The sequence below is a fragment of the Paralichthys olivaceus genome, chromosome 10 (genome assembly GCF_024713975.1).
Source record: "Paralichthys olivaceus isolate ysfri-2021 chromosome 10, ASM2471397v2, whole genome shotgun sequence".
NCBI classification, from domain to species: domain Eukaryota; kingdom Metazoa; phylum Chordata; class Actinopteri; order Pleuronectiformes; family Paralichthyidae; genus Paralichthys; species Paralichthys olivaceus.
Window position 1 is genome coordinate 21514269 of NC_091102.1, and position 27725 is coordinate 21541993.

At 39.1% G+C, this 27725-nt stretch overlaps 1 protein-coding gene across 2 annotated transcripts in view; it reads left to right on the forward strand.

Annotated features, from left to right (window-relative positions):
• The window catches only part of LOC109637320 (inactive dipeptidyl peptidase 10), a 186003-nt gene that overhangs the window by 139407 nt on the left and 18871 nt on the right, over nt 1–27725 (forward strand). For both annotated transcript variants that reach the window (XM_069533120.1, XM_069533121.1), the window contains exons 4-9: nt 184–278; nt 390–464; nt 18463–18515; nt 21798–21879; nt 25982–26102; nt 26871–27025. In XM_069533120.1, coding sequence (XP_069389221.1) covers nt 184–278; nt 390–464; nt 18463–18515; nt 21798–21879; nt 25982–26102; nt 26871–27025 — 581 coding nt within the window. The remainder of the gene's footprint in view (nt 1–183; nt 279–389; nt 465–18462; nt 18516–21797; nt 21880–25981; nt 26103–26870; nt 27026–27725) is intronic.

The following is a 27725-nucleotide window of genomic DNA, read 5'->3' on the forward strand; positions in this document are numbered from 1 at the left end:
AGGGAACAATGAGGCAGACAAAGTATTTGTTTTTAATGGCATCTTTGCAATTCTAAATCGATTTCAGGATGATTTGCTCTAGGCTGCTTTACTTTGAAGTTTTTCCGCTGTAAGGTTTCCTTTCTCAAAAAATTCGATCTCCCTCTTAGTGTTTTGTTTGCTATGTTCTGTCTCTTTAAACAGACTCTGAAGTCATCTACAGGAACAGCGACGGCCACGTCATCAAGTTCAACATCCTCACAAATGAAACTGAGATTGTTCTGACAAACACAACATTTGTAAGTAGACATTACTCTTGCACCCTCTGTATATATTATGGTATAGTATATGTGTATGTCATAGTTTGAATCCTTCTTTATTTCTTTCTTTTCTCATCTTATTTCTACTAGATCAATTTCAATGTGGCCAAGTATTCTGTTTCCCCCGACCTGAAATATGTCCTCTTCGCTTATGATGTGAAACAGGTAAGTTCTATAACAGCACATATGAACAGCACATATGAAAAAAACAGACAGACCCTTTTACAGATTGTGTCCAGTGTCCAGTCTTTCAGAGAACTCTTATTAAACAGATCATGTCAGAGGAATCTGTTGTGTTTGTGCTTTCATGCAGCGTCATTATATTTGCTTTAACTGTATCTTTAAGTCACTGTTGTTATAGAGCATTCTATTGTCAGCAGACTGCTTCCACAGTGGCCTCAGGATGGAGTAATGAATGGCTGCATTACATGTTCATGTCCTTGATTCAAGCTGTTACACAGAACAACTGAAGTATTTTCAGAAAAACATGTTTCCAAGCATGGCATCGTAAAAAATAGTGATGAAAATAATCTTCTCAGGCTGCCATCAATTTTCAGACTCCTCATTGTCTGTGACGTTACGTCTCTGCTTTGTTATTGTATAAAGACGTCAGGAGATGCTCTCAATGTATTTTCACTAACCAATTTACTGCCTCTGTGGCAGACACATTACACAAGCCTTCACAAACTCCTGTAGATTCAACGAGGCTAACGAAACACTTGAAGTGCATGGCAGGTTTATATTTTTGTGTTTTGGGTGGAACCTGCAATCAGCCATTCAATGGCATTTCTCATTCCCTTTTCAAACCAGGTGTGTTGCACTCTGAAACACTTTAATTATGCACATGTGCAGACTATCTGTGTGTATAACAAACAGAGTGCTGCTTTCTGCTGCCTTAAGAATATCAATGTGCCAACAATGCAAGTGCACTTTCTATGTGAGAGCTGGATAGCAACTCAGTAACTCTCTCTCTTTATATATGTATATAAATGATATATATATATATAAATGATCACACACATACAGACTTTACATAGGAAGAGAAAATGAGCAGCGTTGTTGGAGAAATGAAAACAACTGAATCAATGGTACATAAGCTTTTTGTACAAGAGCCAGAAAGGAAAATGGCAAAACGAGTGTGAGAGTGATGCAGCGGTGCAGATGCACATGTTGGTGTGGAAATTCACACATTTTCTCAGCTGATATGCATTCATGCTCCACTGGATTGACAGGATGAATACATCAGCTTTGTTAACGCTCCAGAGTTATTCCTTGCCATTGCTGAGCCCTCCTCAAACAGATTTATAATATAATGTCACATTTTAATTGTTTGTGTGCTGGACATTGTGTGCAGAGTGTCTTATTATGAGTCAATGGTGTTAGGTGAAGATAGAAAAAATTTGGTGTTTATCCTGCCTGGTTTATCTGCATGGAACACTTTGTTGTTGTTGTGCTCTAATTTCAAGAGAAACTACCTAACAAAGATCTGCACCCATTGTGGGTCAGTGCATCTGTGTCTGTACATCAGTCTGATTTGGTGAAGTTAAAATATTCAAATTGTCAAAAAGATCTGCCGGGGTTTTTGACCTGTGTGACCCAGTTGCTGACCAGGATGGAGGAGGACACATGTTTAACTAGGTCTGCAGAGTGACAACTCGACCAATTGTTTTTAATAATGAATGTATCCAGACTCAAGTGTCATGACTCGCTGTGTTAAATAGATCCCGTCTTCTGCCCCCCTGCCCTGATTGTGCTCACCTCCGTCTCGTTAGCCCCTGATTGTCAGTGTACTTTAACCCGGCGTGTCTTCCCTCATGCTGCCAGCTCGATGTGTGTTCCTAGTGTTGCCTCGATCCAGCATTGTTTTCTTCTGAGTTCCCTAGTGTATGGCTATTGCCTGTTTTCCTGTCATTGCCCTTTCGCCTGCTCCCTTTTGATTCCGTTGCCTCGTGCCTGATGATTACCTGTGTAACATGGACCGATCAACCTGCCTGATATACTGAACTCTGCCTTGTGTGAGCCGTGCATTTTTGGGTCCTGTATTCCCTGCATGGTTCTGACAGAAATCACACACAACGCAAAAGCACAAAATGGCACTGCTCTTCCCATGGCCCTGAAGAATACACATGGCAGATGAACTGCTAGATTTGTATTCCACATACAGACAGTCTGACAGATTTGTTGAATTAGTAGGTAGAGGATGACCTGAAGACTTCAGTCTATTATTCTGGTCTGCATCCGCACATTCACATCAATCAATGCTTTCATCTTTACTTGTTTTGGGATCCATGTTGTTCTAGCCAGAGTTTAAAAGGTTTAAACTGCCATTAAAAGTCATGGTAACACTTTATATTAGGGAACACACAAAGTGAACATATCCAAGCACTTGATTGTAATTCATGTACAACAACTTCCTTACTTACCATCAATAAGCAGTAATTAGGAGGTTATTAAGGGCAAACTGTTAATCAATGCAGTAGTTGCAAAGTAAGGTCATTAAGAATAATAAGTGCTTTATAATGACTAATAAAATGCTTCTAATATCCATGCTAATAAGCAACTAGTTAATGGTTGATGTGTGTTCCCTAATATAAAGTGTTACCAAAGTCATATATGTAATGATCAGTGTTCCTCCTCCCACTCGCATCTTGTATTTTACTTGGCTGCAAGAAAATACATCTCTGGGTCATAAACACATCGCCATGCTGAAATGTATTGTCAGGGCTGAATAAACATCCACACCATAGACTTAATACATTCTGAGGAGGGCCAGGGTCAGGGGTGATTAAAATTCTTTAGTGGCCCGTGTGCGAGTGGCAGGTCACGTTCATTCACTAACAGGGCAGCGGGGCAAGCTGGAACCATAATTACAAGCTTTCCATCAGAAAAGAATAGATGCAAAATGAGATATGCAAATTGAGTCCTTCACTCTGGAAGGGATGAACTGTGAGGATTTGTGACAAGGCAATTAATCTGAACTGATTTGCATATTTCACAGAAAAGGGTTAGACTTATAGTTTGGCACAATACTCCAATAGCTAGAGGCCCAGTTTATTTTGAGCACAAGGTTATATATTGAAGTAAGTCAAAAGGATACTGCATGGTAAAATTCTAATGTAGTATTTAACAGTATCTCTACTTTTGTAGTCTGTTAAGAAGTCACATGTAAAATCACCATTTAATTACATTTACCTTAATTTCTTTTTTAATTTTTCAATGACTCAACAGCACAGCTGGAGCACCCTTCACTAGTTGTTTATTAGCATGAATGTTAGGATTATACTGGCTCTTCATTAGTCACTAGGAACCACTTATTAGTGTTGAATTCTGCAGCACCATATTTTACAACCAGTAGACCATTAATTAACATTATTTCTCTCAATAACATTATATACTGCTTATCGTTATTAAGTATGGAAGATGTTGTACATGGATTACAATCTTGATGTTCCTTGCTCAGAATGGGCCGACTACCACAAGAACAACAATCAACACTCGATAAATAAGGTTCTTGTTATCTGACAAAACACAAAACTACTAGTGTTAATAAGCTCCTAGCATGCATGCTAATAAACAGATAATTAATGGTGAAAACTCATGCAGTCTTTATGAAGGTGATTTGCAGAATACTTATAGAAATGCCCATGAATTCTGCACCTCTCACTCAGTACAGTTTGTAGTTAGTTTTTTATTTATTTGATTATATGTCACATGAGCACCTACCGTATTTGATTGGCAGCTCTTCCTACCAGAAGATATTCTGAGGATTTTCGGTGTAAGGAGAAAATCATTAGCTTCTACCAAAGCTGTAAATGCAAAGATGAGCACTCACAGCTCAGACTCTTCTGCTGTGAGACTTCATTCACTAGAGACTCGTCTGCCTCGAGCCTCGACATGTCATGTGGTTTGAAGGCAAAGCTGAGGAGACTGTGGTAAAAAAAAATTCTGTGCTGCGTATTTTCCCTTTTGAAGTGCTGCCAAACTTGTGATGAATAATTAATAACTTAACCAGGAAGCATGCAACATCACCGACTGAAATACACTTTCAGTTGCAGCTGAATAAATTTAAAAAAGTACAATTTTGAATTAGAGAAATATATTAATAATGTTATGAATGGTTTCCCTTCTTCATATCCAGCATCTCATGTAACCTTGCCAGTTCGAATCTGTTAATATCTCAGCCTTATGGATTATTATGTGTTTGCTTATCACTGAGAATAACATATCAACCATGTTGTGATCAGGACAGTTCTATGCATGATGAATATGTATTGATAATATCTTATCGATTATTGTGGTTCCAATCTCACAGTTTAATAATAATAATCTTATCTCCTGACAGTCTGAAATGACTGTGACCTCCCTGCTACGTGTTTATGCATCTTGTTCATGCATCTGTGGACCTACAGCCACACATCACCGAAAAACAACAAAAGACACACCTTCAGCCGGTGCCTGATGAAGAGCAATAACAGCAGGTCCTTGAGGAGAGATACATTATGTCTCTAACAGGTTCATCTCTGCTTCACTGAATGAAATAAAGCATTTATCAGTGCTTTGGTTGAGACATGTGCAAGTGTGACAGTTTGATTCTGGTTGTGTTTCCCCCAATTTAAACATTTCTTTTGGTTCAGATATTACAATTTATTTTATTTAAAATAAATGTTATATATGTTTTTAAGGACTTAGCGAGGAATAACACTGTGCAATGCTCTGGATTTTAAACCCCAGAATTTGCCTGAGGTCAGCAACAATCACACACTGGTGTTGTTTTTGAACTGCTTCCATCCCAGGCAAAGACGTATAAAAACAATGTTTTACTCGTCCATCTATCTTAATTGTTTTGGTGCAGAGCCATATTCACAGTTTGCTGTATGTGTAACATTACAGTACAGTGAAGGAAATGGTTGACCATCCCTGGGCAGAAAAAGAGGATTGGAACAGCTGCACTAATGGTTTCTCGTCCAATATAAAGAGAAGCAGCCCCGCCGGCAAGCTTGGCTGATGGAGCAGTGGAGGCAGAGAATGGAGGAGAGGGCAGGAGACTCGATCAGGGCCTCAGGCAGCAAGAACAACACACATCAGTCATGAGACAGGGACGGAGCGCTGCACTTCAACGCGTTCACTCATCTTTCGTGGCTGTGTCCTGTGATAATGCATGATTGGTTTTCGTTCAACATAAAACATAAATGTAGACAAAGAAAAGCACATTAGTTTGAATTGTGTCTGTATCTCTCCCTACATTTAAATCCACGCAAGCAGGATGGAGGAGTTTTTAAAGGATTTGGTCCATCCATCCATCCATCCATTTTATACAGTATCGCAGGGCTGACATAGAGACAAACACGCATTCACATTGACACCTATGGTTTATTTTGTCACCAATTAATCAGTCCCCACTCTACATGTCTTTGGATATATATATATATATATATATTCAATCTGCTTAGGCCACTAGATAGAAGGCTTTAGCAAACAGTTGCATTAAGCAATTAAAAAACAATATTATTCTTTGTTAAGGGGTTTGTGGCCAATATTAACCCTCTAATCTCTCTGTTTTTGGTCTCTACCAAATCCTGAGATAAATATCTGGCTATTAAGACACAGGAGAGGAAACAAGGCAGTTTTGAAGATTTAACATTAACATAAATGTGGAACAAGGAATGGATTCATAATAATATTTGAGAAATTCCTAATTCACTTTAGAGAAAGTGTTGACAAAGAGGCACTGTGGCAATTATGGTTGGCTCAGCATGGCCGGTATAACTAGGCAGATAGGTGATCATAAGCACATGTAAACGTAGAGGTTCAATTCCAACTGACAGACATGGTGACAAACCTTTAGAACAAAATAAAGGAAGAGAGTGTGGCTGAGGCATTTCTACCACAATGATGATCTGGCTAGTCTTGGTGAAAGATTCTGTCCAGAAATACTGTGGGAGGCAGTAGGAAGTTGATTGGTGACACACAAAAAAAGGGCAAGTCAAGCCCAGTCAGCAGCAGCACACATGTCAGCAGGAAACATTGAGGTGAAAAATAAAACAGCAAGTAAAGAGATGATTCTATAATCCTGCCTTAAAAGAACTTTCTCACAGTTAACCACTGACTGCTGCAGTCAAAACAAGGATCCCTTACACATTACCACATTGATTTCACCTTATTGTTTGAAAGATTGTTATAGAACTATATAAAGTTCCGAAGAAAACTATTCATTAAAAGAGTCAAATTGAAAAAGTTATACATGCATGTCTATAATTACAGGGTAATTTTACCTCGCTGACTTTTAACATGTATTGTTTTATTAAATCAAATATAGTGAATGAACAAGAACTGACATGGAAACTGTGCAATTGACTAGAAAAACACACTACAGTGTGTGTATCAGTAATAGTAACAAAGGAAAATTCCACCCAGTGCAACTCTAGTTTTCTGGCTTTCAGCTTTGGATACAAAGGTTGTACTTGTTAAGAAAGTTGTTGTTGGTTCCAGTATGTTCTTTGATTTGAATCAACAGGAAGCCTTAATATTTAACAGCCCATAGGTTTCAACTTCTCCTCCTAAGTTAACTCGGGTCAACGCAGGTCAACACTTAAACGTTATCATGTTCATCATGAATAATGCTAAGTCCTGTAGGTAATGAATAATATATTATAATATAATAGTAATGAAATAAAAGCATTATAATAGCCAAGCAAACAGCTCTGGCTCTGCCCAGTTTGTCCTCCATTAAATCGGGGCGCAGCTTTGAGTGTACACAGCTGATGGACTCTCCTGATGACTCCACTGTTAGTAAAGAGATGTGTGCTGTCTATATAATTTATAAAGTTTCAGTTCAGCGTGTGGATGCTGCTGACAGTGATGAAAACAGGGTGTGCACCTTATTTTTTTGGCGAGAGAGATATATATGAAGGAAACATCTTCTGAACAGAAGCCTCCTGGTTATGAAACATCTGGTGGAATGGGCTGTTAAGGTACAAGGTCAGCAAATGCACACCCATCACACATGATGCAATGGGCAGAGACAATTTGTTTAACAAGGCAAGTCTACTGTACATGTCTTTAAGGCACACTATGGCTTGCCAACATAGTCCTTATAATAAAGGTGCATACAGATTTGAAAATGGGGCCATTTAAACTCCACAATGTAAGCAAGGACCATACATCCCATATGGGACTCAGGCATAGGAAGGGCTAGAATTAAGAATGTACATGCAGCATCATAGTTAAATTAAACTCTTTTATTCACCAAGTCCAGTGTTTTCCCTGGAACTCATTTGTCTCTGGGTTTGTTACAATACTTGATTACATATTCAGTTTAAAATAACTCCTTTCCCCTACTACATCTCCCTCCAATTTGTCAGTTTTGAATAAAATAAATCCCCTAAACCAAATCATATTTATTGTTGTTTCATTGCTGTGCCTCATTCAGTACTGTGCCTGTGGTGCTGTTATAATGTCCATGGCATCAGCTTAATGTTTAACACTCAAAATCGAATCATTTGGTCAATCAGATGCCACCCAAATCCTTGGCATCGCATATAAAACGGGTCCCGACACAGTGATTTGTGCAATTTAATAAGCATACAAAAGAGTGTTGTTTAGTGAACTGTTTTTATAACCTGCAGCAAACGCTTTCATGTGAGTTTGTTAGTTATCTTAGGCTTTGATCTGAATTGCACCATGGAGCCTGTCCTCGCAGTTAATCATAACCTGAACTGAAGGATGAAAAGAGTAACAAAGGCACATAAATCCGAAGTAAAATGAGCAAACACGTCTCCTGTTAATCATACACTTTGATCACATGCAGGCTTTGAACTGATAGACTGATGTTCTATACCAACATCTTTGTTCTTTAATTCATGTAATGCGTTCGTCTGCCCATATGGATCTTTACTGATGCGAGTGAAAGAGTCCTCTTTTGGAGAAGGGGTGTTTCACATTCCATTTTATGATGACGCCTTTATCTTGGAATTATTTACTTTGATAAAAGCTCATAATCTTTTCGTCACTGCTGACGCCAGGCTCGTGTTTTCAAGCTTTGTAGACAGTTGTATTGCTCTTGTCAGAGCAAGTCACTGCAGCCTAGTGGCTATTTAAAATGTTTATTATAGTCTTTATGTCACCTGATGTCATCTTAGTGCTTTCAGTCATATGTAACTTTGGAATCTGACATTTGTAACATGGTCTCTCTCTCTCACACATAATATGCAGATATTCTGTTGCTTTTCCACTGAAGAAAGAAAAAAAAATAAGCCTATTAGCTTTAGGCAATAAAAGCACAGTCGTGTGTGGGTGTCAAGTGGACTGATTTCCAACTGATTGTGAGTGACAGCCTCTATTGTTTCCACGCCAAGGCATAAATGGATTTTATGCTTGCATTTGTTTTGAATTTCCTTGCTCTGAGTTCTGCTTGTCTTTCGCGGTCAATGCAATAGTTAAAAAATTAATTTCCTCCAAATTTACTTCTGGAATGTGCAGAATAATACAGATGGAGCTGTCTTAAAACTAATTTATTCTATTTTCACAAGTGATGAGTTCATATTCCAGTGTCCCACTTTGAGCCTGAAAAGCCGAGGAAAGAACAAAGGAGCTAAGTGGCGAGTGCGAGTGAGGAGTCATGGATGTAATGCTGAATACAAAGGGAAAAGATAATAAGGAAACTATCTCTGCTGTGCCAGATGAGACCACCTAGTATGTTAGAAAATGAAACAAATATCCCTCAGATGTTGAATTTTACCGTAAAACAAGCAACTGAATTTATCATACAACCTTTCTGTCTTCTGCTTGTGTGTAAATTTATTCATAATCAATCGTTCAGAAGGTGGCGGCTGAAGTGTACAATGATCGCCGCTATTGTATATCAGCATCTCTCCAGCATCTACGAGATGCAGACAGTATACTATTTGTTCTTTCAGTACCACACCTGCCTCTGGATACTCATGGATGTGCATTGCACTCTTAAATGCAGAATATTTAGTAAATGTCAACAAACAGCAGACACAATTCAAAATCACATGGCCTCTAAGTCAAGTACCCCTTCAATCAAACAATGTTTCAATGCAACTGCTGATTGAGCTATGTGGGCCTTTAATATCTTTTCATCTCTGGTTGCATTAAGGCCATTGCAGGCGATGGTGAAAATCAATAAGGAACATTGCACTCTTTGAATAGGATCTGCACCATTTGGGGCTTTCAAAAGACTTTGTTTAATTTTGTTATCTGTTGTTTCAAGTTATACGTGACGTTTCTTACATTGTGTGTCTTTGTATGTGTTTCACCGGTGCACAATTACCCCTGCCTCCCTTGTGTATTTAATCTGTGCACTCCTTATTCTTCTTTGTCAGTTCATCTGTTCAGTTTGGCTAAATTCAGTCCTGTTTTGTTGCAGCCATGCTCCCTGGTGTTTCCTGTACATGTCCCTGAGCATTGCTTATATTTTGCTCACTCAGTTTCTTTGTACTGGCCTACCTGCAAATAGAGACAGCAATCCTGTCTGTTTGATTGAATACTCTATTCTGCACAACCTGCCTTGACCGATGTCTGCAATTTGGGATCAGTGCGCTCCTCAACACTGCAAATATGGCAATTAAAGTATTAAAAATGTGAGTACCATGATCCGTCATTTCATAATTCACAATAATTGTGTGTTATTCGGAAGTCAAAATGAAAGATTGCACAGTGGTGGTAATAATCCCTAGAGCAAAACCACAACAGCATGAGAGGTAGGTCAAGGTTAAAGATAAACTCCACACTAGTTTTGACAAAAAGGAATGCTATCTCCAATGAACAGTATTGCTATGACAATGTTTAGCTGCCAGTGCGGCCACAACACAAGTACCCATGCTGTGACTCTCAAAGGGCCATGCGTTTGCTTCTAGTGACTGTTAGAGCTCCAGCAGACTCCCTGTCCTTCCAGCAGAGAGGCTGAGAGTCTAATCGTAGCTGCTCATAGCTAACTTGCTCTGACTCTCTGTACAGTGCTGTCCATGGGTCCTTTGTTGCATTTTTTACACATCCCAGGGAAAAGGCTTCTCATAGTAACTCTTTACTTCAGATAGTAAGGCTAACAAGGGGGACCAATATCAGAAAGCTTGGTTCTTGCTTTGGGCCATGTTGTGTTAGTTTTAGTACAAAGTTATTGTAACTGTTAGTAGTATTGGTCAAAGGTACAAAACTAAAGATGTAAGAAGCTGTTACCCTTAAGATAATGATGCAAGGTTAAAGTAAATTGCACTTGTCTTTGTTTTTAATTCATTAGTTACAGAGGAATCTTTGAAGTATTTTTTTCTCCAGTTGTTGGAGTTTTTTTTTTTTTTCCTTTTTCCCTCAGCTCGAGTTTTGATGAAATTAAAGAAAAGGGTGCTGCAGCCTTTTGAAGTTTGAACACTGGACTATGGGATAAGGATGAAATATTTCTTTTACATATCTTAGAACCAGACTAACGGTTGGTTATTGTGTTTTTCTAGTAGGCCCTTTCATCAAGGTACACAAGTTCAATAGCAAAAGCTTCACACGTGTTTGTGTACCTAAACGCAAGTTGCAGGACGATGTACAGATATATGCATATTAGCATATCAGCATATCTCTAAAGCTTGTAGCCATTCAGTGAACATGTTTTCCACTGATCAGATTCAACCAGGGAGCTGCTCTCACTTGGCTATCCAATTGTTTTGCTTTTAAGTGGACTGATGCCAGGGAGGGGGAGAGTCGGTTACACTTCTTCTCCCAAGACACTCTTTAAGGGACTATTTTTCTACACAACTTATTCAAGCTTATTTTGATCGAGAACATTGTGAACATAATTGTTGAGTGACCACAAAGCAATCACTTCACAGCAAAATATGAAAAATAGAGATTTCACCCACTCAGTTTATTATTATAAGATTTGACTGAAATTCAAATCTTTCCACAGAAAGATGACTATAGATTTGGTCCCATGTCACATTCAGATCTTTAAGCATTTCCCGCACACCCTAGGAATGTCACTTACTTGATCGACTGAGTCTCATTAAATGAATGGAGTACGAAATTGCATATAAGAATCGACATGTCAGACAAGAGAGCACAGAACTACTTATAAAAATGTATGGGGGAAATCTTTGGAGCTGTAGTTATGGGTGCCTTGCCAGCTGGGGGCTCCGCCCCCAGCTGGCAATGCATTGCATGGGGCGAAGCCCCATGCAATGCATTGGCACTTATATTATTATTCCTCGAACATTTTGCGTTTATTTTTCTTAGTTCTTCTTCCGTAAATTTTCGTCCCGCTACTCCTCCCACAGATTTCATCGCACATACTCGAGACCTATAAAAAAACATGCGGAAATACGTCGAATCCTGTGCTATGACTTTTCTAAGAATTTCGTCCAATAATTCGCTCAAAAATCGCGAAAACGTGGCCGAAATCGACGAATGGGACTCAAGGTCTCTCGCCCTAAAGAGAGAATCGGCCAAAACGGGCGTTTTTCAGCCACTTTTTTTGTCTTTAAACACTTCTCCTAGCCACAAACGGAGTCCGACAGACATGATTTTTACATCTGGTGAAAGTAGAGTTTGTTTCCTACGCACACATGCCACTCTGACATCTCTCGGTCCAGTAGTTTAGGCTGAGTCAATTTACCGAGAAATCTTTTCCGGTCTCACCTCTCCATTGACTCCCATGTTAATTTTGGGAAAAAAAGTCAGAAAAGGAGAAATACGAAGAAAAATTTCTAACTCGCTCCCACGGTCTCATTTCTGAACTCTCTCCCGCCAAAACATATCTGTACGTTCGTGGAAGTCTTGGGATTCTCAAAATGTTTTCATTTCTTAGATAGGACCTATAGTTTTTGAGTTACAAGCATTTGTTTGAAGAGTGGCGCTAGAGCAGCACACTCTAACTTTTGAATGGACTTCAATGGAGATCTCCAAAAAAGATTCCTGATGAGAAAACTAAATTTCTAAATCGCTCTTACGGTCTCATTTCTTAACTCTTATGAAATAACATATGTGGACGTCGGCCAAAGTCTTGTGATTCTCACAATGTGTTCATTTCTCAGATACGACTTATAGATTTTGAGTTAGAAGCTTTTGTTTGAGGGTTGGTCTGAAACCAGTTTTTGTCTCCAAAGTGTGCGCGCAGCAGGTGTTCCTCATCTAATCAGTGAGTAACCATAGCAACCCCATAGACTGTCAGAGGTCAAGTCTCCTCTATAAATTTACTAGATTCAAAGTTTTTGCCACCATCCGCTTTGGCCCAGTGGTTAAGGCACTCGGATCATGTGACGTGAGTCTGGGTTCGAATCTGGGTGAGGCTGGTGGTTTTTGCTAAATTTTTTAACATATAAATAAAAGTAAAAATAAGCCCCCCCACCCCCCCATAGTAACTGGATATTACCAGGAACATGTAATGGGCCTTTATTTTGAAAGTAAGCTCCCCCCCCCATTATAACAGAATGTTACTAGGAAGTCTATACAGAGCCTTAATTTTGAATATAAAAATAAACAACCCTCCCCCATTGTAATAGAATGTCACAAGGAAGACTGTACAAAGCCTTTATTTTGAAAATAAGCCCCCCCACCCCCCCATATTACAAGGAGACATGTACAGAGCCTATGTTTAAGCGTATAAATAAGCCTCCCCACCCCCCCAATAGTAACTGGATATTACCAGAAAACATGTAATGAGCCTTTATTTTGAAAATAAGCCCCCCCAATAGTAACTGGATATTACCAGGAAGTCTGTACAGAGCCTTTATTTTTGAAAATAAGTCCCCCAATAGTAACTGGATGTTACCAGGAAGTCTGTACAAAGCCTTTATTTTGAATATAAAAATAAAAAACCCTCCCCCATTGTAATAGAATGTTATCAGGAAGTCTGTACAAAGCCTTTATTTTGAAAATAAGCCCCCCCACCCCCCATATTACAAGGAAACATGTACAGAGCCTATGTTTGAGTGTATAAATAAGCCCCCCCATCCCCCCCCATAGTAACTGGATATTACCAGAAAACAGGTAATGAGCCTTCATTTTGAAAATAGCCCCCCCCCATTGTAATAGAATGTTACCAGGAAGTCTGTACAGAGCCTTTATTTTGAAATAAGCCCCCACATAGTAATAGAATGCTACCAGGAAAGCTGTACAGAGCCTGGTTTTTCAAAATAAAACCCCCAGATGGTTACAGGATGTTCCCAGGGAGCCAGAAAAAGAGTGGACTTTCAAAATAAAACTCCCAAATAGATACAGAATGTTTCCAGGAAGCTGAAAGACACTGGATTTTCAAAATAAAACTCCCAAATAGTTACAGAATGTTCCCAGGAAGCCTAAGAGATGCTGGTTTTTCAAAATAAAACCCCCAGATGGTTACAGGATGTTCTGAGGGAGCCGGAAAAAGAGTGGACTTTCAAAATAAAACTCCCAAATAGTTACAGAATGTTCCCAGGAAGCCTGAAAAACGCTGGATTTTCAAAATAAAACCCCCAAATAGTTACAGAATGTTTCCAGGAAGCCTGAAAGACACTGGTTTTTCAAAATAAACCCCCCAGATGGTTACAGGATGTTCCCAGGGAGCTGGAAAAATAGTGGATTTTCAAAATAAAACTCCCAAATAGTTACAGGATGTTTCTAAGAAGCCTAAAAAAAGCTGGACTTTCAAAATAAAATGCCCAAATAGTTACAGGATGTTCCCAGGGAGCCGGAAAAAGAGTGGACTTTCAAAATAAAACTCCCATATAGTTACAGAATGTTCCCAGGAAGCCTGAAAGAAGCTGGATTTTCAAAATAAAACCCCCAAATAGTTACAGAATGTTGCCAGGAAGCCTGAAAGACACTGGATTTTCAAAATAAAACCCCCAGATGGTTACAGGATGTTCCCAGGGAGCCGGAAAAAGAGTGGACTTTCAAAATAAAATTCCCAAATAGTTACAGAATGTTCCCAGGAAGCCTGAAAGACACTGGATTTTCAAAATAAAACCCCCAAATAGTTAAAGAATGTTTCCAGGAAGCCTGAAAGACACTGGATTTTCAAAATAGAACCCCCAAATAGTTACAGGATGTTCCGGAGAAGCCTGAAGGAGGGGGAATGTTAAAAATGAAATCCCATGGATGGTGATTAGACCTTATAACATGGTTTCTCTCTGTCTCTGAAATTGGTAAAGTCTCTCAGTCACCACTCTGGATCATGTGATCAAAATGCAACTTTTATACATGTCTTTCTCTCTCACTGTCTCACTCTCTCTCCCAGGGTCTCTCTCCTTCCTCTCGAACTATTACAGTCTCTCTCTCTCTCTCTCTCTGAAATTGGTCAACTCTCAGGGTCTCTGTCCTTCGTCTTAAAGGAAATGTCTCTGTGTTCGAAGCAACGCCGGCATCGACGAGCACAAGGCACCCATTCAAAATGTCTCGGCAGGAGAGATTTTCTAGTTATTTTTGTCACGCTAAGACACCGATCATGTTTTAGCTTTGATTTCAAATTCTGAAAGGAGTGCTATAGAAGACAGGTATACATCTAATAGCTGTGTTATATTTCTGTCTGTCTGTCTGTTGAAGTACTATCTAGAAAACTGTTCATCTCAGCTTCACAATAGGTAGATATATTGTCAAGGGCCCAAGGAAGTACAGTGTCAAGCTGGGTGTGATTTGGACTCACAGTTCAGTATTAATAAACTTTGAATAAACAGACGACCAGCCGGGACTCATTAATGTGAGGGACATTGTCGATTATGGCAACAGCGCAGTCACGACAGAGGCTGCAATCATGACAACGGGAATGACAAGTGATTCTCCAGTCCGAGGTTCTTCGCACTGAGTCGAGCTTCACTGAACTTTGAATAAACAGGCGAACAGCTCTTTGTGAAGCAGTGGTGCCTTCAGGGTACTGTGGACTGAGTCCAGCAGCTGGTGAGCAGTGGCTAAATTACTGGAGGTCACTTTTACAGTTTCTGACATAAAGCTGCAACCTGCATTACCACAGGCCAAGTTAACAGCCCATTCCAAACAGGTAGGATTAGAACAGGCACTGCAACAGTGGATAGTACATCAGAAGTAAGTGTTTCTTTTTAATAGCTACCCCACCAAAATATTAAGTTCAAATTTTAAATCGAGTGCTGAGTTGGGCTACAAGTTTTGTATTATTTTCATCTTTTGTTCATTGTGACCATGATTGAAGTGCTACAACCTTGGTGTGATTCAGTGAAAGAAGTCACCTTAATGTGGCAATAGACAATAATAAAGCAATATTTATTAAATCAGTTAAACTTTCAGTCTATCAAAGCTGTTAAACAGTTACAAACTACAGTGTTACCGGTACAGGTAGCCAATGTAAAGCATGCTAAACATGTATAGGACACATTTAATCAACTCGCTGTTTAATACTTTTTCCCATGGGCAGGTTGTATCCACAGGTTATGTATGTTACTGTTTTTCTGTTCTTTTATTTACAGACCAATGCTGAAGGAAATAAAACATTATTTAAAAATTTCTATAAAATATTTTAATGATTAGGATTTGATGTAATGCTCTCAAACTCCAGGTCTATAGTTGTACTGTCAGATGGTCACTATATGCTTCTGAAGATCAACCTTGTGATATTAAAAGCTTTTTGTTATTGCTCCAATGCTTTTAGTCATGGACATTCCATTCATCTTCACAGCAACAATTGCATGTGAGTGTTGAAAATGTCACAGCCTTTTGTGTTTTACCATCAAGCCAGCAGCAAAGGTCACTATATACCAATCCGAGCTCGACATCTAATAGAATAGAATATCTCTGAATAGTTTGTTTTGAAGGCTCAGTTGGAACATGTAGAGGGTTTTTCAATGTTTCATGGCATAACATTAGAAAGTTTCAACATGTCACTGTTTGAGAAATGTGTCAATTGCACCTTGGGGACTCCACAACACCAAGATATGTGTTATTACACCTGCAAATTTATATTGAGCACAATCAACCCTGTGTCAACTCCAGTACATTCAGTTTGCGTACACTCTGCATAAAGTCGATATGAGTCACTTGGAGCTTAGTGAATCCTCCTCTCCTCTCTAAACAGTAATTCACCTTTAGTATGAACAAGAGGTTGTATTATTGATGTCCCACCTTATTGTTATGGGCTGTGCATGGGTGCTTAGGCTGGAATCCAGAACCTTATTGTTGTCTTTGTAAATCTCCATTACCTGCCATAAACCTCATTAACATCTATTTTGTTACTTAAAATGCACTTTCAAAAAGACAGTAAAGGGTATCTTACTATCTCTGTAGGAGTTAGATTTCATTTAAAGATTAGATTTTAATTAAAGTGGAACAAAAACATAACATCATACATAATATTTAACATTTGTGTGATATGCAGTAGTTACTTTTGCATCACTTACACCTGTAGTCACTGATTTTAACCACCTCGGTGGAAACAAGCTGTGAGCAAACAGTTGTCTGTTTACACATTTGACATATACAAGTCAAAATGTTAGTTCGATATTCACTTTACTTTTAGTTCTGGTTTTGATCTCCACCAACACCCTGAGGGAAATAATGCTATTCAGCACGTAAATATTACATTGTGCTTAGGTAAGCTAGTTTATGGTATTCAGAGTACATTTTAAAGCTTTTCTGGAGGAGAACAGTTGCCTCTCGTGACTAAAATCAACACAAATGTAAACAGTAATTTTGCAGAGATGAAGCCATCTGGAGAGTTGGGGGACTTTTTAGCAGGATTCCTATAAGCAAACCCTTTCACATTCCACATTCTATTGCTCATATTAAATAATATTGATTCCGGCTGTTGTAACTAATCTCTGTTTATGGAGGTTATAATGTTCAGTTTGAGTTGGTCCTATTTTAAAGTGGTATTGATTCAACTTCCAGTGTCCAACAATTTTCATCAAAAAAGACAATCATCAGTATAATTCAACATGACTGTGGTGTCCCTGCTTAGGCATCCTTCACATGACAGTGACATAAATCACATGTGCTATTCACCATAATGAGAAAGGAGGTTATGATACATTACAATATACGTGATGTGATACATTATGACACAGTAAAAAAGGTAACTTCAGGATTAACATGTTTCATGAATACTGTCATCAATAACACGATCACTATGTTCAGTTTTAAGCTCTGTATGAGACAGACAAAAGTATCCGAGACCAGTCATTTATTGATAAAGTCAAGTCGTGCTCTTGCCTTTGTGAGCTGGCAAGCAAGCATGCCAGCAGGCACAATACACACTTGTAAAGAGAAAAAAGGAAAAATAAAAAGGCTTAACCTCTGTAGGGCTGGACAGCCTGAAGGAATTGTCCAAAATGAACTCCATCTTGGACAACAACTTCCAAGATGATGTAGAGCACTTGTAGCCTCTGGGTCGCCTCCTCAAGGAGCACTCGAAGCACTCATTTGTGCCAATGGCATGTGTGTTACTCCCTGCTATAAGAGCCTTGATAAAATGAAAAGGTGCTGACAGCCGGTTCTCCAAATGCTTTTTTGTTTTTGTCTTCTGGATAATCTACAACTGCCATCTAAATGTGGCAGCCTGCTCTAAGATTGTTTGTACTTTCATACATTTATGAATACATTGTATTGACATTTTCACATTATTAATTTAAAGTTGAACTTGTATCTATCTATCTATCTGTCTGTGGTTGTCAGAGTTGCTTTTTGCAATAGATTCCTCTGCTTTGTATCAGAGCTGAATTCTTAAGTGTCATCGTCATGATGAAATACTAAAATGTGGCCTGTTCCTGTGCCCAATCACCCACCACGGTCAGAGGTCTATTATCATGTCAGGCACAGCTTCTCTGGAGGGGGGGGGGGGTTCAGACAGCTTTACATGCACCCCTCTGTCACTTTGAATACCCATCTCTCTCGCTTTCTCTCTCTCTCTCCCTTTCTCTCTCTCACTCTCTCTGCCTCTGTCTCTCCTGAGCTTTCAGTGAAGAGGCACCAGGCGATGATGGGTTTCTCAGATGGAATTAAAATGTCTCGTCCTGCAGCTGTCACCCATGCAAATTGCATTGTCTACAGATCATATCACTGAGAACAGCCAGCCGTCTGTTTTGTTTGACGCTTTCCTCCTTTTCATTTTCTGTCATACTGTCCTTATCTGTGGCACTGCTGCTTCTCTCGCTAATGTTTCAGACAGTCATCTTTTAATCTCTCTTGCTCTCTCTCTCTCTCTGTCTTTATTTTGCTACAGGTTTACCGCCACTCCTACATGGCCTCCTACAGCATCTACAATATTCACACACGGTACGTGTTTGTGTCTCATTCAGGAGGTTTTGTGAGAAACCCTGTGTGGTTGAAACACCTGCTGTCAGTGGAAGAATAACTGTGATCTGCCCACTTTTGCAAATCTGTACAACGGAGCTACCTTTAGTGAAAACTAAGTGCTACCAACAGTGAGTTCCATGTTGTTACATGCATGAAGGGAAATCCAGGTGTTTCTCAATTCAACTGCCTTGTTCCAAATGTTAACCCACAGCTGGACTCAAGCTGCTGCCTTTACAGGGCCTCACATTCAGGGACCCCAGGCTGACTAGATTTTAAAACAGTTTTAAAATTTTGAATGAATTTGTGGAAAATTAGGAGTGTTGAAAAAGTAATTTCCAATTTCAAAGCCCATTTAAACAAAGCTTGAGCTGATCGAAGAGCTCCACACAAACGAAAGGAAAATTTTAATTAATCATATTAAATAAATAAAAAAATATACAAGTAAAAACACTTAAAGAAACATGCCAACAATCAACCAGCGGCAAATACAGAATCAGTGTAGAAATGGATCATGTCTACATTTGAACAGAAACTGGTTCAACAACTGTGATGCAGCAACTGCAAAAGCTCTGTCACTTTTGATCTTTTTCTTGTGACTATGGAGCATACAAGAAAGATGCGATGTCAGAGACCCTCGAGCTGAGAGCCAGTGACTGAGGTCTGGCAATTAAGACTCTTAAAATCAATTAGTAAAGTCTTTAATGGGATTCTCAGGTGAATATAGGGAGCCAATGGAGGGAGGCGAGTGCCGGGGTGAGAGTATCACACTTTGAGTACCAGGCAACATCTTAGCAGCTGCATTTTGAATCATCTGCTGGTGAGTTAATGAAGGCTAGGGAAAAGACTTATCTGGATATCTTCCAGCAGTATGCAGCTGGACGAGAAAAGAAAACATGCACTGCAAAAATGGTAAATGGAAGAAAGAGGTACATTTACCTTCAAAACAAATTCATGTTCTAAACAATGTTGTGTCTTCAGCAGTGTCAAAAAGGCACACAGACGGGCTAACGCATATAGGAAACCAAGAGAAGGTTTACAATCGTCGCCCGATAATAAGGACAACACCACATGCACTACAATCACACCAGAAACAAAAGAACACTGATATTGTTTAAAGTTACAAAGATAGAGCACTTCTAACGGCTAAAGGAATCCAGTATGCCTCTCTGTAAAGAGGGGGACATTTGCCCAGAATGTCAAGCAAGCGCATAATCCATGCTCAGATATGCAAATATTTACAACTCCTGTTATAAATCAGACCACAGTGGACCATTCAGCTTGTGTGCCACATGTAGTAATGTGATTTCCCATGGCAGATGCTGCTAATATCTCAAAGAGTTAGGTAAGGTACATTTATTTCTAAATTAGAGTAAAAGAGCCTGATAGCTGAAAGATCTGGCTCCTACTCTACTTTTAGAGACTTTAGGGACAAGTAAGCCTGAATTCTGGGAGCGCAGTGCTCTAGTGGGGTGACATGGAACTATGAGCTCTTTAAGGTATGATGGTGCCATATTTATTGTAGGTGAGGAGGATAATTTTGAATTATTTTCTAAATTTAACCGGATATAAATAATACAGGAGAAATGTGGTCTCTTTTCCTGGTTCTTGTCAGGACATGGGCTGCTGGGTCTTTAATGACTAACTGCTGGAGCCTGATAATAAGGAATTACAATAATCAAGTCTGGATGTAACAAAGGCGTGGACTAGTTTTTCTGCATCTTTTTGAAAGAGGACATGTCTGATTTTTGAGATGTTACATAAGTGAAAGAAGGCAGTCTTAGTTTTAAATGCGAATCAAAGGACAAATCAGGATCAGCAAGGGCAGTGTCATCTAGAATGGATATATCATTAGATAATGCATCTCTGGGGTGTTTAGGTCATAGGGAGTATTAGAACCTTCAGTAGTATAGTTAATCGATTACACTGTTCTGGTTTTATTGATATGTATATTTGGGTGTCATCTGCACAGCAGTGTGGATTTACAGTGTGTCCAGATAATGTTTCCTAGTGGAAGCATATATAATCAGAACACAGTTAGGCCCAGCACAGAACACTGTGGTTAACTTTGGTGCACACAAATTAGAATTGTTCTGAAAAATAGGATTTAAACTCGGTTAAGGTTTGGTTATGGTTCCTTTAATGTCAATTAACTGTTTTAGTGTCTGTAATAAAATTTGATGATCAATAGTGCTGAATGCTTCACTGAGGTCTAACAGGACAAGGAAAGACTCAAACCCTTGATCTGAAGCTATGAGAAGGTCATTAGTGACTTTTGCCAAGGCTGTCTCTGTGCTATGATGAGCTCCAAACCCTGACTGAAACTCCATAGAGATTACTTCCCTGGAGAAACTTACACAGCTGATTGGCTTCAACCTTCTCGAGGATTTTAGACAGGAAGGGGAGGTTGGATATTGATCGGGAGTTGTCTTAAACCTCCGGGTCTAGGTTGGGTTGTCTGAGAAGGGACTTGCACACAACACATCCCTGCCATGAAGAAAAACAAAATCAGTAATAAATTCTAATGTGCACTGACCTAACTCACCACTGGTGGAAGCATATATGATATTTTCCTGTATCTCCTTGTGTTTTGATTTACTGCATTGAGCTTAGGTTAGTGAGACTCAATCTTACTACAAGGCTCTGAAATACATGACTGATGAACTGAAAACTTAATCACCGTTAAATAATTTCATGTGTAGTCTGGATGAATGTGAGAGTCTATCAGCAGATCAGTTTACAGTCTGCTGGGCCTGCTGCTTTACAAGCAGATCTTTGGAACAAGTGTTACAGTCGCAGTCCAAACTGCTAATCCCGAACACGCCAGGGTTTTGACATCCTGCCACTACCGTCAGTCAGGATTCCCATTACTAATCTGGGAGGATTAAAATTCATGCAGTTGATGAGATTTGCCTTTGAGTGTTATTCGAGGAAGTTTTTGACAAATTAAATTTTTGCAGCCTCCCCCTCTGCCATTTTCTTTTCATCTTGTGCTCATTTGAATTTGAGCCTCATTGCCAATTGAAACTGGAGAATAATGACGTCACCTCCTAATGTACACTCGGTAATCTACTCGGACCCAGTCCCATGCACCCCATGTTTCCTGCAGTACTAAAACAGTATCAATAAATTGAGTTTATTTCTCTATTCTCATGGTTACATGCAATGCTTGGGGGCTGGGAACCATAAAGGGCAGTGGAATGGTCTACTTTAATCCACCAATGGATGGTAGTGCTGACTATGCTTGTTATCTTTTTTTTGCAGGGAGGTTTGGGAGCTGGACCCCCCTGAGGTGGTGAACTCAGTGCTGCAGTACGCTGCTTGGGGAGTGCAAGGCCAACAACTGGTGAGAATACAGTGAAGGATCATGAAGGGGCCATCAGGCACATTATTCAGAACTACTATTACTTATGAAACAAAAGTCGTTCATATACTATCATGAACACATCACACACTGAAATGTTAAATAATTTAAATGCTAAACTGAAAGACTATACACTCACATGTGCAACTGAAACACTCTGATAAAAAGATCGCTAAGCTTTCTCGCATACTAGTAAAATGTGCTCAGCTGAAATTCCCTTATAACCAGTGATCAGGCAGGAGGATTCAGTTAAAACCAAGTAGAAGCAGTGATGTTGCCCCTCGGTTTGTGATCTGCCATGTAGAAGCCTGAGTCTGGCATTTTCACTGTTGCAATCTTGTTTATTTAGAGCATAATAATATATTTGGTTTGCCTCCATCATTTAAGGTAAACTTTAAAGCTAATTGTAAAAGTAAACTAATTGGCAAATTGCTTGGATACATTTAATACTCAAATGTGACCATATATGTGAAGTAACACTTTAATATAGTAACTGTGTGTTTGGGCGATGTCATGGTTGGTTACTATTTGGTTTTGGATGAAATCATCTTGCCTGCTCGTAATAATGTCAAGGAGCCTTGGAGCTGTAAGCTAAAGCACATTTCACGAGTGTGTGTGAGCTTTTTCGGTAGTGTCTGAAAGGTTTCAATATAAGAGAGCTTTGCAGTTTTGTTTGTTAAAGTTTTTTATCTAACAGAGTTTTTCAGTTGTGTATGTGAGCATACAGTTTTTCACCTGTTTGTGTGAGTTCTTCATTTGCCTATTTAAAAGCTTTTCACTTGTATGTGTTTGAGCTTTTCACTGTAGAATAGAAATACATTTGGTGACATGTATGTTGATTCTGAATAACAGCCTCGATGGCCCCTCGTGCAAACACTAAATAACCTCCCCCCCACCTTTTAGCACCACTTTCAATTTACCTGAATACAGTCTACTCTCTATTTTAAATCAAGCTTTTTTTTTACAAGGATGCATGGCACAAAAACATTTTTTCATTGATATTTGACTTATTTTAAGTATTGAACCAACAATGACAACTCAATGAATCAGCAGCAAACACATATTGTTGTGCAACAGCTTTTATCTAATTTAGAATTTACAGTAAAATAAAACCTTGTATTCTGACGTCTCTGTGATTTTAGAGCTAACAACATTAAGAATGTATCCTCGGCCTCAGGCCTTTGAATGACATTGTATCATATGAACTGGGATACAAAGTGTTATGGCACTTTTCATATGCGTGGAGGTGTGTTCTTGTCTTTATGCTCTCACTGCATGAGTATTTGAACTGTGGAGACACATAAACATGTCCAAATTTACAGATTTGTATTTGGAATATTTGAAAATAATTGAACTCCAGAAGGAAGTCATTATGCTGATAAGGAGAGCGAGAGAGATGTGAAGGTTTTTTAGCCTTAGAGTAGCATATGTGGCATCATTAGCCAGAAATGCATCTTTACAAACATGATGTGTGTTTTGTGAAGGACGCTGTAGTGAGCAAAGTAATTATTTTTGGCAACTGTTAATTCCCACTGGGAAGATGCCAGGATCGTAAACTTAGAATATGAATTGGACTTGTCTGTCCATCATCATAGAGTAATGTGTTGGACACAGACAGCGGCACTAAGTAACAGGGTAATGAGTTCTCACAGTTTAAGGAAATGTAATTATGTTGTAGCTCTAATAATGCCTTGTTTGATCCACTTTAATCATTTCTTAATTTCAAAACAATATATTTCTTGTGGGGATACTCTTATCTGAATCCACCTTTCTGTCAGAGGGTAATCAGAGCATTATTACCACAGCATTTTAACCATTAGGGAATTATAGCATATGTTCTGCAACAGACTTGGGCATTCAGCAAGACACAGTCAGGAGAGTCCTGGGGCTGTGCAGGAGAGATAAAAAAGAGGCAAAGACACTGCATGATGTGACTCTGACTCAAAGTTCTTATACTTTCTTAGAATCGTTCCTCAATCAAACGTGAGCATGCAGGCATTATATGCTCAGCGTGACTGACACTTCCCCAGGATATTATCATCTTCATTATTCATATGAATAAACATCCTTAAAACCCCCTCAGAACTTGATTGAGAGCCACCACATGTTTTACTTTTCTTCAACATCGAACTAATCTGTCGGTTTGTCAAAGTATAAATAATATTCGGGTTGAAAAACTCTCAGATGTACAGACTAGGTTCCTGAATGTGCATACTCATTCAGAAATGTTACTGAGAAAAGACTTTTAACTTGCCAAACCTTTTTTTGTGAAAAGTGCCTTGGTTTAAATACTGGTTTTAATTTAAGTAATATGAGGTAAAGCAATAAATCTCAAACATTTGCTGCTACGTACATGCTACATTGGTGCCCAACTTGTCTATTTCCAATGTCCATATCACCAAGAGATTCCTAATTATTTCATAATTTGATCAAAATCGAAAGAATAAAACCTCACATGGCTGATTATCTTCACCCCGCAGCTTTCAAGATGAATCCTCACAGTTCAGTGGAGAGCATCCTTCTTGCAGATGTTGTATCCAAAGTGTTTCTGTGGTTGAATCCCAATTTTTCAGAAACTTTTAGCACATGCACAGAGTGTCTTCTAGAGTGATGACATCTTGATGCCTTGTGTCAGATTGCAGAATTCGCTGCTGACTATGAGACTGTGTTAGTGCATGGAGAGGCACTTTGATTAAAGATATTTATGTAAGAGCACATAAGGCCACAAATGTCTGATTGTCTTTCTTTCAGAGACAAACTTTGTTCTGTGTAACTTTGAGGGGTTTGTGTCAGATGAGTTCAGCATAGAGAAGGTGTTGATTTGTAGATGGTGTTTTTGCCACAATGCAATTTACCTTCTTCTCTATTGTTCCAAACATCAAGAACACTGGAAAGATTATTGTGAATACATATCGACTCATTACTATTTTATTTCAGGTGAAGTTACAAAATAAATGTAAGGAGCACGTTTTGTACCCCCTTTCCTATAATGAAGATCAATAGCATGCAAAAGCTATTCATTCAAAGAAAGTATGCTCCCCATAACTCCAGAACTTCCCTGAGAATCAGCACTTTTTAAGTTTACAAAGTAATAATCGTCTGTACATACAACTTTGCAGTCAGGAACTGCTAATAGCTAATTTGGACATTTAATGGTGTAAGTTTTTCCAAATGTAAACAACTATATGGGCTATAAAAACAGAGCTAGAGTTTAGCCAACAGCTGAGTCCATTATACTTCTGGCTTATATCCCAGAAAAAAAAGGCATAACAGTAGGTTTCACTCTTTAGTGTGGTTATCCAACCTGAGGCTAGACAAAGAATGAGAAGGGAGATCCATAAGAGTGTACCTCCACTGATACACCCGACAGTCCTCTTGTGAAATCACATTTAAATCTGCTAGATCCAAGTTTTTGTTGCACCAAATTACACACGTTCATAAATATCAGTCCCTAAAACATAAAAATTATTCTACCCCTTGTGGTATTAAAGAAACAACCTGGACCCTGACCAAACCAAATCCTTCCACCAAATTTTGTAGTAATCTGTCCAGGAGTTTATTCATAATCCTGCTAATTACCAGACAGACAAACATAACAAAAATATAACATGGTAGTGGTAAAAGTAATTGGAATGACAAATCTAATGAGGCTAGTTGTCCCATCAACACTGTCTCGCTTCATATGCAGTACAATTAACTAACTTCACTGTGATTCCAATCCATGGACACAACACAGGCAACACTAAATCAAAGCAGCTGTAAATGGAGGGGGAGATGGCTGCGTTGTTTGGGAATTGTAGCAGTTTTGTTTAATTTAAAACCTGTGAAGATTTCCAATTAGCCTACTGCTAAATTTGGATAGATCAACAAATACAGTTGGCAGTACACTGGAGGGAACCACTTGGTACTTTGATGCTAACATATCACTTTAAATGGTGTGTGTATTTCATATGAATATTGTTGGGTTAAAGTTGTGAAGCTGGAAATCTGGCACATCCTGCAAGCCTTCCTTTATCTTCCAGCATTGCTGTGTGCGTTCCTGCAATATGCAACATGTAAGATGGGATGTGCCGTGTCTCTACAGATCTACATATTTGAAAATAACATCTACTACCAATCTGATGTCAAGAGTAACTCCCTTCGACTAACATCCTCTGGGAAGGAAGGGGTCATCTTCAATGGAATTGCTGACTGGCTCTATGAAGGTACGCAGCATCCAAACAACAAGCCAACACTTCCAGTTCAGACCTTTTCCCTGTAGCTGTTTGAGGAAACAATGCAAAAGAACTCCAGTGATAAACGTGGGGCTAAATATCAGATAATGACCTGTTGAGAAACTGCTTTGCCACAGTGGATTTTTAAACACCGCTGAGACGCACATAACGTGAAAACATATTTCATTTTCAATGTGTTGTTTGACTGTCTCATTAAACTGCCAGTGTTTAGAAGCCTAAAGCTTAGCTTAAAATAGACAGTGATTAAATATTCATATTGTTTGTTCTAGTGCAGATATCTCCTGCTGGGTGTGAGAAGTTATGTGCTCCCACGCAGGCACTTTGGCCCCTCTCTCAGGAGGGAAGGGAATTATGTAAAGCATTTCTAAATCTAAAAAGGCAAGCAACTACAGTGACTGCACTGCTGTTTTGTCTTCTTTTTTTCTGCTTTATTCTTAATTAAATTTGTGAAGTATAATTATTTAGCAGGCAGTGATTGCTGACCCCAAAATATAACTTCATTTAATACCTCCTTTGTTATCGGAGCCTTTTTTCCCCATTTCAGTTTATTTGGTTCTTGTGTATTTGATTGGTTCCTCTGCTCTTTTGCGAGTGTGAGTTATATTACGGATTACATAAAATTGCATTTTCTATTACATGACAAATAGAATACACTTCACCACTTATAATTTACACCTGGTGGGATATAACAGTAGCATATTTCTGAAAGAAGCTCACTCTGTGTCTCCCTCCAACCAGAGGAAATCCTTCTGACCCATGTGGCACACTGGTGGTCACCTGATGGAGAGAGACTGGCCTTCCTGGTGCTCAACGACAGTCTGGTGCCCAACATGGCTTTACCTCGCTTCACCGGCATGGCGTACCCCAAAGGAAAGCAGTACCCATACCCCAAGGTAAATGAATGATTTGGAAATCTTACTGTACTACGGTTATTGTTCTATGTTACATTTATGTTCTTTTGTCTTTAAAGAGAAAGATGAGAGACTCAACATCTTTCTCATGTCTGTGCTGTCGGCACAGAGCGGGAGGCAGAAGGGTTAGCATGTGTGTGTGTGTGTAATTTGACTTAATACTCATGACATCAAAGTAGTGACTGAAGTGAGTGTATTGTATGTATCTGATTTGCCAACAGAATGTGTTCATAGAATAATCTAAGGGAATATTCAGATACTTTCTACTTCCATAAATGTCTCTGTCTGTCTGTCTGTCTGTCTGTCTGCGGAATGCATACCTTGCAAACTATTCATAAAGTGCTACACACTCGGCATATTTGTCCTTAATGGCTCGAGGATGTGCAGGACGCATGCTACATTCAATATTAACAGTTAACTATGTTTAATGGCAACACTGTCCACCAGTGCTCAATCAGATAAGATGACTATGACTAATATGACTCACCCTGTGCAGCATGAGAGAGCACACAAACCACAGCACAGAGTGGGTTGTTGCAGCCAGAGCGAAAAAACACTATGACGACAAGAGAAACAAATTAACCTCCAGAATAAAATTCATCATCCTAAAGCTCTGATCTCCACAGTGTCACACTGTCTGAGGGATGGGACTGTTTATGAATTTGAAGTCACAGCATCACTC